Here is a 14,115-nt window from a genome sequence, read left to right as displayed (position 1 = left end):
AGGGAATCTAAATTGGATTGTTGTTCTAAATTCCAATGGACATGGGGTCCACCTCACATAGTTAGTTGACACACGGTAAACTTCTAAGCAAATCCGAGAAACGAAAGTTGGTCACGGCGTCCGATGGTCCAGCATAGCACAACCAAAAACCTCGAATCGATTTTGAGAATATATCAATATCAAAATCAAAATCCAGTATATCATTTGCACCCGATCCAAGTTAGTCTTTCTTGAACAGGCCAGTTGAGGACCCCAGAGAGCTAAGTCAAAACGCAACCTGAAAAAGAGAGAGTGAGAGAGAGAGAGAGAGAGAGAAAATGATCTCAGACGTAGCTGAAGACGAAGAGAAATGGTTGGCCGCTGGGATCGCCGGCCTCCAACAGAACGCTTTCTACATGCATCGCGCTCTGGTAATCCTAACCTTTGTTTGTTTCTCGGGAAAAAAACAAGAACAATTTGCATATCAAAGCCCTAATTTCTCCGATTTTTAATTTTTTTCTCAGGACTCGAACAATCTTCGAGATGCCTTGAAATACTCGGCACAGATGCTCTCCGAGCTTCGGACTTCGAAGCTTTCCCCTCACAAATACTACGAACTCTGTGAGTTTCTCTCTCTATCCGATCCGTTCTCTTTGATCAAAACGCAATTGATTTTTTTTTTTATTTTATGGCTTTGTTGATTGGTTTTTTTGTAATGCTTGACTTATTAGATATGCGTGCATTCGATGAATTGAGGAAGTTGGAGATGTTCTTCAAGGAAGAGGCTCGTCGTGGCTGCTCCATTATCGATCTGTACGAGCTTGTTCAACACGCCGGTAACATTTTGCCCAGATTGTAAGTGATATTTACACTCTAACCTCTTCCTTTATCCATTTCCATAATTAAAGTGAGCATTTATTTTTCTATTTTTAATAATTACTTGTGATCTCGATCAGGTATTTACTATGTACAGTAGGATCCGTATACATTAAATCTAAGGAAGCTCCTGCTAAGGATGTTCTTAAAGATCTTGTCGAAATGTGCCGCGGTATTCAGCATCCTCTACGTGGTCTCTTTCTAAGGAGTTACCTTTCTCAAGTCAGTAGGGATAAATTACCTGATATTGGTTCTGAGTATGAAGGGTAAGGGAACTAGATTGTTATTTTGTTCTAGTTCTTAGGTGAAAGCATTCTTATATGTGATTGAGTGGAGGAAGATTTGGTGGGTCGGTTTTGATTCAAGGTTTCGTGGATATGGTCGAGACTCGAGGCACATGCCAGAATGACTTGTGTCTGCAGTTATATACCAGTGGCTGCCCAGTTTCTTATTATGTGGCCATTAACTTCTATTTTTTGCTTAATTAAGATGACCAGAATGAATGCCTTCTGTACATATCTTAACATAGATTTAGTTAAGTTATTAGTACCTAGTTTATCTAAGTAATGTGTCATAATGTAACCCTTTTGAGTTATTCCTTTTGTATCGTGTTTGTATTGGGTGTAAAATAGACCTTTGTATACTCTGTGCTTGTGAATTCAATGGCTTACTTTACCCCTGCAGAGATGCTGACACTGTTACAGATGCTGTTGAGTTTGTACTCCAAAACTTCACAGAAATGAACAAACTTTGGGTGCGGATGCAACATCAGGTTGGTTGAGATACCTGTGAATTGTTACCTTTTCTCATGTTTGGACATGCATGGGACCACAATTAATGTTATTGAAAGCATGCTTGATCATGCTTTAGGTTTGAAGTTCAGTATGGTTTCTATGTAGCACCTTTTGATGGTCAACAAGGAGCATTGTAGCCTAGCCTAAGCACAAAAACTTATGTTTATTTAATTTTTTTTTTTGGTGAACCTCAAGCCACTATTTTGTCTATACCAAGCGAAGCTCATGGCACTTCAATCCGGCTTATGGAACCTTTTATTTTTCAAATTTTGATAGTCACTCTTTTTCCTATTTTTTATGATTGTTGGTGGCAATTTGCCATGTTACCTTGGTGTTAATTTTTATTTTTGGGTATTTCATGTGCTTATCGATTTTCATCCTTTTGATGCCAAATGTGTAAAGTTAGAACATTAAAGTAAATGGAAGGAACTTTGTCTCCAAAAATCCTAGCTCTGCTGATTGCTTTTAGTTATGTTTACTAGGTTTGATGTTCAAATATTAGAAATTTTTTTATAATTACTATTGGATAAATGCATTTTGGTCTAAAATGTATTTGATAAAGCCATATGCTTGGTGGAATCTGAAATGATGTATAAATTGACTACATCATTGCACATTGCAGTTGCAATATCACCCAATTTTCATTTTAACTAGGCTTGCTTTGTGTCTTGAAAACATGCACTTTGCTTCACTAGGCTCATGCCTTCCTTTGTGGTTTGGCTCTAAGAGACATTAGCACTTAAGTGTGCCTTGAGCCTTAAATAGCAATGACACAATGCTGCATGTCTGGAAGGTAAAAATTATCATGAGGGCATGATTTCTGGTCATGCAGGTGTTATAGTGCTTGTGAATCATTCATACTCTTAGCTGATCCTGTGTTGAGGCTTGCTATCGGGCTTTCTGGTCTGCAGGGACCTGCCCGAGATAAGGAGAAACGGGAGAAAGAAAGGAGCGAGCTGCGTGATCTTGTAATATCAGTAACCCATATCTGGTAATTTCACTGCAATAAATTGTGTACATACTCAGTGTACACTTACAGAATGCTTCTTTTCGCACCCTTGTATATTCATTAGGTGGGGAAGAACCTGCATGTCCTCAGTCAGATCGAGGGTATTGACCTTGATATGTACAAAGACGGTGTCCTTCCTAGAGTTCTGGAGCAGGTCTGATCTGTTCTGTTTTATCTTGATTACTTTTTGGAGGCTTATGGATATTTGACTTCTATTTTATAACTATCATGTGAGGGATTTTTCATTTGAATTTTTTTTTTGCCAGGTTGTCAATTGTAAAGATGAGCTTGCTCAATTCTATTTGATGGATTGCATAATTCAAGTCTTTCCTGATGAGTATCACTTGCAAACACTTGATGTACTTTTGGGTGCTTGCCCTCTGCTTGAGGTAGGTTCCATAATATGCGTTGTTTAGTCTCATGGACCTTTTGTTTTTACACTACTTGTGAATAATATTGTTTCAGAAAATATGAAACATAAGTGTACATGGTTATTGTAGTTTATGTTGTTTCTTCATTTTTTTTTCTTTATTATTCTTCAAAAGTCATACTTAAATCTTTTCATCAGACTTAAAAACAAATTCCTTTATGGTTAAAGTTAGTGTGTGTGGATGTAGCTTTTTTTTTGAAAGCTTGTTTTCCTATTTTCTAAAAGTTGGTTAAAGTATAGTTGTACCTAGAAGAAGTGAGGCTTGAAAGGGCTGTACATAAGCTAAAAAGCTATAAGAAAAGGCTGTTGTCAAATATAAACGTTACAATCGTTAAATGCGATAGCAAAATTGAAGTAGGGAGTAGCAATGAAGGATATTGAGGCTAGTTTCTTGAAAGGCTTTTGGTGACTCAAGATTAGAAATCTATTTGGGATTGGGCTTTTTGGTTGCAAAGATCAATTTAAGCTAGGGAAGGCTGAATATTGACTGGTCCAAATCACTAGAAGACAATAAGAGCTGCTGGATGTTATTTGGCAGTCGGGCTTTGTTGGATTTGAGCTCTCTTTTTAATTTTTTTGTCTGGGATGTGTGTGGAAAAGATCTGGAGCATAATAGTGAATATATGATTTCAATGGTGAATGGGAAGGGTAGGATTTGGGGATGAAACAGTGGAGAAAACTTAGCATTTGGATGGCTGCTCATGGGCTGCAAACTGTAACTCGGGAATAGTGTTTTGGCTTATGTGAGTATTTGCTAATTTTGAAGCTGTTTGAGAGATCAATTTTTTATATTTATTCTTGGTTGTGATAGGTAAGAATAATTTTATTGAAATGAGACTACATGGAAAAAGTCATGAAGTAGCCTCAAGAATTACAAACGGAAAAAATATCTCCATATGAAATGGTTCTATGAAAGGTTGACATAATTACTATCTGTAAGACCCAAAGAAAAGGACTACTCATAAAGAGAATTAGTGAAGGATGCTAGCAATGGAGTTGGCGTGCAGCACTTCACTTTAAAAGTACTTCGATTTCTTTGCCTCTACAATTAGACCCCCCTATTCTCCATCCACATACAACACCATAGTGGCACATACAACACCAACTCACCATTGAATAACCCCTCTTGAGAAGGTTATCACAAGTAAGAATTTTCCCCTAAGCCACTGTCCACACTAAAAAGGAAACTCTCTGAGGAGCCTTAACCTTCCATATGGCTTTTTAGGGGATTTTAGTGAAAGAATAGCTAAAAATTATGTGGTTAAAGTATAGTGGATGCATTAGGGTTTTAAAGGTTGCGATTTTTGTTAGGAAACCCACACTTGTTGTAATATCCTAATAATTGTTGTAGTCAGTTAATTACACATGTTAGGATAGAGTGAGTTAGATCTATTGGTACATGTAACTCTATAATCACATGGGTTAATTAGTGAGAGCACATGCTTAATTAATAAGCTGATAGGATCGAGCCATGTGAGGCAATAGGAAGAAAGCTTGAGTTCTATAAATAGTGCGTGTAACCATCATTAGATTTTTCTTGAAGAATAAACCAATTCCTTTCTTAGTGCATTTCCTTTCTCTCTTGATATTTTTCTATGGAGGGTGACTACCTCAAATTAAGTTAATTCACATACAGTTTACATCCATTTCCATACATTTCCCATCTATCCCCCTTAGGAACCATTGGGTTCCTAACAATTTTAGTGAAATAATAACTATAAGTTCAGATATAGCCTTGGCTGGAAATTGATGGGAAAATGTAGAAAATTCCTTTTTTTGATAAGTAAGGAACTTTATTAAAATAATAGTTTAGTCAAGCTCACAATGATGAACACTTTATAATCTAAAAGAATTACAAAAAGGATAATGACACAAATGGATGTGTACAAACCCTTTTCAAAGAGAAACTGCTAGAAAATTCAAAGAAAAATTGAAAGTGAAAAGGATTGATTATTGATAAATCTAAGCATCACACAAACCCTTAAATGAAGCTTCATAGCTTCTGAAATTTCTAGAAACCATATTCTGTATCAAATAAAAAGCGTTACATCCATATAAATAGACAAGTAATATGTGAATATGTGAGCCTTATAGGATATAGACTCCATAAACTTTGATGACTAAGTGTCTATTTGGCTAGAGTTTATAAGCTCAGCTTTTAGCTTTTATGTATAACTTTTTAAAACTTCACTTTTTATTATTTTTCTCACTTTTTCAAAGTACAAGTATATTTTAGCACACTTTCAGCAAAATGTTTAAAAAAAAAAAAGCTAAATAAGTTGTTTCTAAACGAACACTAAGTCCAAACTTGATAAGTATTAAAAACCCTTATTAAAAATCTAACAACACTAGAGACCTAAAATACATCCCAATAGACCAAAACTATTCCCATGTCCAGAAATCTAAGATTACAATAATACACATGCATATTACAATAATACACCTTATTCTAAAATAAAAATAAAGTTCAAACAAAGCCAGCTTTTTGCTGCCTGCATCATAAGCTCTTTCCCTTTTTTCGACCCATCTTATAGGTAAGGTACTTTGTTGAATTCAGAGATTTGAAATGATGGTGGCATTGGGATATCTAGATTTTAATTTGTTAGAATTATGGTTAAGTGATTAAATTTACTATATCCTAATAACTTAAACTTTTGAGACAGTTGGTAATTAAACATAGTATCAGAGTAGGAGATTCTAAGTTCAATCCTTGTCTTCTCTCTACCTCTCATTTAAAATGTTAAATTCCCACTGTTGGGCCCCTATTTATTAAGGGGAAGTTTAGGTCCACAAGTGAGGGGGAGTGTTAAAATTATGATTAAGTGATTAAATTTACCCTATCCTAATAGCTTAAACTTTTGGGACAATTGGTAATTTAACAAAATTGATATGAATTCAGAGATTTGAAATCTGCTGGGCATCAGTCAGGACCTTTGTGAACTCTTATCATCTATCAATAGAAGTGCATATTGCACTGCAATGGGTTAGATTTACTGTAATTTAATGAATGCACATAATATTGGTCTCCATTTATGATAAAGAATAAACATAACTTAATGATAATGCTGAAATTTGATGCCCTTGATCAATGAGATATAAAGTAGATTGGAAATTTCCTTGTTTGGAACCATCCCATCAACATATTTAGTCATTTTTATGATATAACCACAGTAGTATGCATCCCACTAAGTTCTCATGTTTCTCCCCTTTGTGTCATTCTGTGTTTCTCAGCCATCTGTTGACATCAAGACAGTGCTATCCCAGTTAATGGAAAGGCTTTCCAATTATGCTGCTTCAAGTACAGAAGTGTTGCCTGAGTTCTTGCAAGTAGAAGCTTTTTCCAAATTGAGCAATGCCATAGGGAAGGTAATTGTTGCATATTCCCATTTAACATTTCTAAAGAGTAAAGAATATGGCAATTAAATAATGGAACTATTCTTTTTTTATTAGGAAAAATACATTTGGTTTCTAAATTTTAGCCCATGAGTGATTTTAGTCTTTGAAGTTTAAAGTAACCACTTTTAAGTCCTTGAAGTTTGAAGTGATCGCTTTTAGTCCCTTAGATGATGTTCTAAAATCCGACATGTCATCATTCTACTGAAAGCGATCACTTTAAGTGCAGGGACTAAAGCAATCATGGGCTAAAGTTTAGGGACTAACAATGTATTTTATCTTTTTTATTTGGACAAAGTTTTGCTAGGAATCTCCTCCGTCCCATTATTTTGCGATTCATGAAACCATCATGTGTATTATATCACATGACTTATTAAATTATTTAAACAAGTCACATGACTCATTAAATAGGTCATGTGACTAGAAATACACATGGATGGTCATTCAAATTGCCATATGGGTGGATGGAATTTTTCTCCAAACTGGTTTGGAGGTAAAATCTGTCCTTTTCATTTTTAGTATGAGTAATTACTTCTACTTAGATGGACCAAGGTTGTAACATTTTTATTTCCGTCACCCCAACCCCCCCAAAAAAAGGTCTCTCTCCCATCCTCACTCTCTCTCTCTCTCTCTCTCTCTCTCTCCATATATATATTTACAATGTCATTTAATGTTTATGTGTTGTACTTATCAAAAAAAAGTTTGTGTTGATGCAGGTGATAGAAGCACAAGTTGACATGCCTACTGTTGGAGTTGTAACTCTATATTCTTCTCTTCTTACGTTCACTCTTCATGTCCACCCTGATCGACTTGATTATGCGGATCAAGTGTTGGTATGCTTCCTTTTCAAGCTGATTTAACATAAGCATGTTTCACTTTCCTTGTCCTATCTTTTCTTCCCAGAAAACAGTTAGGATAGCACCCAAGTAAATTGGTTCATTTTTGGATTTTCAAACTTCAGGGACAATCTAAGTGAGAGGTTAAAATCAACTTGTGGCTTTATATAATAGCATAGATGGCAAGGCTAATCTTCACTTGCTATTCGAGTTGTTAAAAGGTTTATCCTTGATGACAAATATAAGGCTCTTCCCTTGTAGCTTGTGCCATTGATGTATCACAACAATTGCTTATTACAAAATTTTGAATAATCCATATGAATTGCCCCAAAAGACTAAATCCTAGATTTTTTTTTAATAAAGCACAGTATTCCCTATGGAAGAAATACAATGAACTAACTTGTCAGAGCGTAGCTTAGTGGTTGGAGGCTTGGGATGAGCTGTAGTGTAGACCTAGACATCGTGAGTTCAATCCCCAATAGGAGTTCCCCTAGATTACCTGATACACGGTTTTGGCGGGTTCATGCATTTGTGGTTTACTCCCTAGGGGTGGGTCCAAAGGGCCGTTGCCTTGGTGAGGTTCCATGTCATCAAAAAAAAAAAAAATTACAATGAGCTCACACTTAGGATTTTTTTCAAGTTATTACTCCTCAGGCTGCTATTTAGCTTTCATTAATACTCTTAAATTTTGGGATTTGATTGTAATTTTTCTTCTTGTGTTCTGATCGTGAACTTGGATTGCATCCCCCATGATGCCTCGTTATATATTTTTACTTAAGAAAGAAAAAGGCATACGGCATCCACATGGGGTGTCCTACCCCATCCATTGGTGCCACTACCACCACACACGCATGCAACAGATTCACACACAATCACCTACTCATACACAAAACCATAGGAGATTGAACCTTTGCCTTTGTGAGAGGTAGCACATGGTGACAAACGGATAAATGTAGTGTAATATGCCATAATGAGTGCATTGAGATTATTAAGGTTGATAAGGTTTGAAAAAAAAATATTGTAATCTGTGTCCATGTACTGATGTCTCATTTAGTTGTTACAAACTGATTTGCTAACTCTGCTTTATGTTATTGTGGAAGTTGTTGAATGGATTGTTTCTAATTGGGACATACTAAGATATTGTACCAAGTGAAGTTATGCCTGGAAGACATCCCTTATCTCCTCTCTCTCTCTCTCCTTTTTGTTTTTCCAGGGTTCATGTGTCAAGAAGCTCTCTGGCAAAGGAAAGATTACTGATAGCAAAGCAACAAAACAGATTGTTGCACTTTTAAGTGCTCCACTTGAGAAATATAATGACATTGTCACTGCCTTGAAGCTTTCAAATTATCCCCATGTCATGGAATACCTGGACAACGAAACAAACAAAGTCATGTCAACCGTTATAATTCAAAGCATAATGAAAAATAAAACTTGTATTTCTACTTCTGATAAGGTATGTCTTTAATTTATTGTTTATGCTGTCTTTTTTAATTGTACTTTGTAATAATGTGGCTTGTTTGGTGTTTATAGGTTGAGGCATTGTTTGAATTAGTGAAGGGGCTTGTTAAGGATTTAGATGGGACTCTTCATGACGAGGTCATTTGTAATTCACTTACTAAGTCATATATATCTTAACGATATTCATTTTTTAATGCTTCTTGTGAAATATTCCACCAGTAAATGCTTTATGTTCTTATTACCTATAAAAAATTATATATGTTCTTAGTTTTAGCTATTTTTCATTTGTTCTCTTATTGATTTTAATATTTTTTTTGGAAAATGAGCATTACTGTAATGCTCCTGAAAGTTTGTGTTTATTTAAGTATTTTAAAAAAATGTATTTATTCCTTAGATTGATGAGGATGATTTCAAGGAGGAGCAGAATTCTGTTTCACGTCTTATTCAGATGCTTTACAATGAAGATCCTGTAGAAATGTTCAAGGTATTTTTCTTGTAAAATGTTCCTGCAAGCTTCTCATATTTTTATAAACAATGTACCAGATTTTTAATCTATCATCTCAAGTGCAACAGCTGGGGTTTTCCAAATGAAAGAGGCTTTAATCCATGCGAGTGTTGGAGAAATGAAAAAGTTGCTAAGTATATAGGATTTTCTCTCCCTTCAGATTATTCATTCCTGTGCTTGATTTTCTTGTAAATATCAACTTGTCATATCTCAGAAGCTGGGCTTGAAGTCTGGTGGCTATTTTCATTTCTTACTTTAAAAAGTTCACTTTTGTTTGGAATGACTGATGAGTCCCTCGAATGGAATAGTGTTTCTTCTATTGAGCTTGATTCTACTTCCACCCCTTGGAGCTCTATATACAAGTTTCTATTGCCATCATGATATAGTTGTCTTGCTCTTGTTCATTTCAATGTTTTACTTCCTTCTTTTTGAAGGGCTCCTGCATGAATTTGAGTACTTTTTTTACTGTAATTCATGTGCTGAATTGCAGGTCATTTGTACTGTGAAGAAGCATATTTTGACTGGAGGACCAAAGCGTCTACCATTTACTGTACCTCCTCTTGTTTTCTCTTGTCTTAAGGTCTGCATCTGCCTATCTAACTCATTCAACAAATGTAAAATGTTTTTCTGTTACATTTGATACTAAAATGTTGTAAGTTGTCAAAACTGCTGCTTCTCCAAAAAAAAAAAAAAAAAAAAATTGTCGAAACTGCTGTTATGATTCCTGGGATAACCATCATGTAATTATCCAAGGTCCATGGTGGTATGTGGAATGGCTTATCCTATTTTGTGGCTTGCATCACTAATAGTCGAAACATTGTAGAAATATTAGTGTATGTTGGAACAAGTAGTAAGCACCAGGAGGTGTGCATTACACTTGATTTTGTGAAAAGAAAAACCAGATTTTTGCACTTATGTGCTTTGTGTTTTCTGTAATGTGCAGTTGGTTAGGCAGTTACAAGGCCAAGAAGAAAATCCTTTTGGAGATGAGACATCAACTACACCAAAGAAAATTTTTCAACTTTTGAATCAGGTGAATTTTCACTGAAATAAGTTGAATTTTTTTTTTTTTTTTATATAAATTTTCAACTGTCGAATGTGTATCTATTTCTGTTTTCATTTTTTCTATGTTGTATGTATACAATTTTTTGGATGCACTGATCTCATGTCTCTCTGTGCAGTTTGAGTTATTTTATTAATCTATTTTTGTGTTTTTAGTAAGTTTCCACTTTTTTGTTTCAGACTATTGAGGCTCTTTCAATTGTTCCAGCACCTGAACTGTCGTTACAGTTATATCTGCAATGTGCTGAGGTACATGGAACTGTTCGGTTTATAAACATATAAAACTAGTCAGTGACTCACTTGTCTTATCAAAAAAAAAAAAAAAAAAAAAAACTAATCAGTAACTCATGCGATGCACTAAAAAGTTCAACAAAGTATGATCTCTCCCTTTTTTTCCTGAAATATAAAATTTGACAATTATGGTAGTTATTAATAGGCCTTTATTATAATTGTGTTTCTATATAGAACTAGTTATTCTACTTATTAAGAATATATATATATAGAACTATTTATTCTACAATCTAAAGAAAATATGATATTGCAATATTCTAATGGAGGGTACAAATATAGGTGGTTTTATAGGGAATCCTTATAGAATTTAAGCTTAATTTTTTTTTTTTTAAAAAGTTCAAATTTGATGTGGAAAAACGTGGGCTTTCAAAAGTTTGTGTTAGTATCATAAGAAGTCAACAAAAAATTGAAGGGTTTAGTTTTATATATTATTATAGATACCATTGGATTAAGACATTTGCTAACTTGCACTTCTCTTTTGTTTTCTGTTAGGCTGCAAATGACTGTGATTTAGAACCTGTTGCTTATGAGTTTTTCACCCAAGCATATATTCTGTATGAAGAAGAAATTTCAGTAAGTTGACTGACAACTTGGGAACTAGTCCTATTACACTTTTAATTCCTCTCAATATTTTTTCCTTGCATGTGTTTGCCATTATAGGATTCCAAAGCACAGGTGACTGCAATACATTTAATAATAGGGACTCTTCAGAGGATGCATGTTTTCGGCGTTGAGAACAGGGATACTTTAACACACAAGGCCACGGGGGTAGATTCTAGAGTTTCAATATTTTTACATAACTCATATTAGTCTCTCTTTAAAAAAAAAAAAAATCTTAAATCCTGCATTTGATGCCTTTCCTTTTGCAGTATTCTGCGAAGCTTTTAAAGAAACCTGATCAGTGTAGAGCTGTTTACGCATGCTCGCATCTCTTCTGGGTTGATGATCAGGAGAATATGAAAGATGGAGAGAGGTGTGTTACTGCCTGCCCCCCACCCCCCAAAAATACACACGCACATACTTATGGCTGTGCAGCCTTATATACACTTGTCAGTGATATTCCACTTCAAGTGTGATCATGCTGACAGATCTGCTGTATATATGCTTTTTCTTTGGGCACTATGAGTTCTGTTAGCTAAATTTAAATAATTTGTTGGATTTTAAACCTTGTATCGATGTCATGAAATTGACTGTAGATTTTTTTTATTCCTAAATTAATTTTGGCATTCTCATGGTAAATATTGTCATTTAGAAGAATTTCATAGTTTTGTACTAAAAAAGAAGGGAGGCAGTGGTGGGTGGGAGGAGGGTTGATTTCCCAAATTTTTATAAGGAAGATGTGAATTTTCTTGTTCTGAACTTACTAAATTTATTATTAATATTCTTCTTCTTATTATTAATTTGTTTTAAATGTTACAATTTTTTCTTCCCCTAGAGTTTTGCTTTGCCTAAAGCGTGCATTAAGAATTGCAAATGCTGCTCAACAAATGACCAATGCAACACGAGGTAGCACTGGATCAGTGACACTATTTGTTGAGATACTAAACAAGTAAAAGCTTTGCCCTGACTTCAAAAGACCTCAGTTCTTCAGTTTCTTCAATTATTTGTCTAAAGGTGGGACAGTGTTACCCTTATTGCAGGTACCTTTATTTCTTTGAGAAAGGGAATCCCCAGATCACTATTTCTACAATCCAGGGCCTGATTGAATTAATTACAACTGAAATGCAAAGTGACTCCACCACACCAGATCCAGCTGCAGATGCTTTCTTTGCCAGCACACTACGGTACATTCAGTTCCAGAAACAGAAAGGTGGTGCAGTGGGAGAGAAATATGAGCCCATCAAGGTGTGACTAGCTGGAGGACTAGATGCCATGTCTATCTTGTTGGAGCAGCAGACAAGTTTTAATTGGTGCGTGGTTCAGAACTGCCATTAACTTCCATATTTAACCAACAAATCAGGTGTATGTTACATGCCTGATGTTCAAGTTGCTTTGTGTTTCCTAGTCAGATGCAATGTTGAATTTAGGTTAGCATTCATTTGTACTAGGCATTCTGTATGCTAATTGTGCCACATTGAGCACTTGGACCTTATTAGTTCTATTTAAAAAATTTATGTTGGTCATGGAATTCATTCCCGAACACAAATCCTGCATATCTTTTTGTTTTCCATTTCTTTTTCTTTCTTTTTTTGTTGTTGTTTGGGGGTGGGGGGGAAGGAGAGCTTCTGTTGATGTAAAAAATAAACGCGACATATCTTTACATTAAATTTTGAGATTTTCTACAATTCTGTATGCTAAGGTGGGATGCCCTGTTCTTTTTGAAGGGAGGTACAGATGGTTGATTTTGGCATCTGATAGCTTATATATTTGTTAAAGGCTAGACAAAAAGATATAAATTACTTCATTTCTTAAGAAATAAAAAAAGAAACTAGTTTTTTTATTATTTGGTAAACAAGAAGTTGAAAGTTATACAGGGGAAAAATATCCATAACAAGGAATTTATTACTCTTTTTTCCTCCCCATATGCCAGAGTTTATTGTACTACCAAGCTCTCCCAGCACCATCCTATTCATCATATTGACTGCTCACTGGACATGAGTATTAGTAAGTATAATGCTCTCGAGCTGGTGATGTCCTGTTCAAGCTCCCAATATTTCATTTCAATTTCAATCAGATTTTTCTGTCTTCTTTGCGGCTAACTCTACTTAACTGCTCCCCCTCAATTCAAACTGGCCCTACGGAAGCCTTCTATTTTGACAGAGACAAACTCAGCTTATTTTATCAGCGAACTAACCCACCATTGGTAATGCTAGACTAGCAAAGTTATAAATTAAAGTTTGTTTTTGAACTTCATGGCTCACGTAATGAGGTAGTAGTTCATCTCATCTCATTTATCAAAAAGAAGTGTAATTATTAAACAGGGTCTGAATTAAATCAAACTTTTTGTTGGTCAGTAAAGTAAAACCAAACTTGCTTTAGTCGGTTTGCCTCGGTACTAGGGACTTCGACTAAACTTCTTTTATTAGTGGGAGCGTCTAAGCAGTCCTTTTATCATGTAGAATCAAGGCAAATAATTCACTGGATGAGACAAGATAACAAGGTAAGAAGAAAATAACGTTACGCATTCAGTAGTTCATTCTCTTAGAATCCATTTGCGGATGCTATGCTAAGTTCTCATACAGAGAAAGTTCATCTAGCACGCTGACCCTCTCTTACAGGTTCACATTGCATTGAAGAATCTAAGAACTCACTGCTAGAGGCTGCAGAGAGTCCAAGCAAAGCTTACATTTTCAATAACCATTTAGCTGATTGGCAAAGGCCTTCCTGAAGTAAAAGGAAAATCCTGTGGTGATTAACCTAACTTAACAGAAAGCCTGATTCTTAAGCCTTTTATTATAAGCTTTAATCCCATTTGGGGAGCAGTTTTATTCCAGAGCCAGGCATTTGATAAGGCTTGACAAAAATGATCACATCACAGATAA

At 35.2% G+C, this 14,115-nt stretch overlaps 1 protein-coding gene across 2 annotated transcripts; it reads left to right on the top strand.

The window, feature by feature from the left end:
* Positions 1 to 12,925, top strand: LOC115994444 (vacuolar protein sorting-associated protein 35A-like). 2 transcript variants are annotated; one of them, XM_031118604.1, is made up of 21 exons: positions 1 to 410; positions 504 to 600; positions 711 to 834; positions 936 to 1,121; positions 1,540 to 1,627; positions 2,561 to 2,617; positions 2,723 to 2,812; positions 2,925 to 3,047; positions 6,320 to 6,454; positions 7,198 to 7,314; positions 8,531 to 8,770; positions 8,848 to 8,913; positions 9,170 to 9,259; positions 9,771 to 9,860; positions 10,224 to 10,313; positions 10,523 to 10,591; positions 11,126 to 11,206; positions 11,294 to 11,401; positions 11,503 to 11,606; positions 12,069 to 12,182; positions 12,274 to 12,925. In XM_031118604.1, exons 1-21 carry the CDS (start codon positions 318 to 320, stop codon positions 12,482 to 12,484), a joined length of 2,373 nt encoding a protein of 790 aa, XP_030974464.1. In that variant the 5' UTR covers positions 1 to 317; the 3' UTR covers positions 12,485 to 12,925. The 2 variants fall into 2 exon arrangements, with proteins under 2 accessions (XP_030974464.1, XP_030974465.1); XM_031118605.1 differs by lacking the exons at positions 1 to 410; positions 504 to 600; positions 711 to 834; positions 936 to 1,121; positions 1,540 to 1,627 and having other exon boundaries at positions 2,562 to 2,640.
* The last annotated feature ends 1,190 nt before the right edge of the window (positions 12,926 to 14,115 follow it).

Source organism: Quercus lobata, chromosome 6, assembly GCF_001633185.2.
Source record: "Quercus lobata isolate SW786 chromosome 6, ValleyOak3.0 Primary Assembly, whole genome shotgun sequence".
Taxonomy (NCBI): Eukaryota; Viridiplantae; Streptophyta; class Magnoliopsida; order Fagales; family Fagaceae; genus Quercus; species Quercus lobata.
Note: the sequence above shows the minus strand (reverse complement) of the source record. Positions and strands in the feature narration are given on the sequence as shown.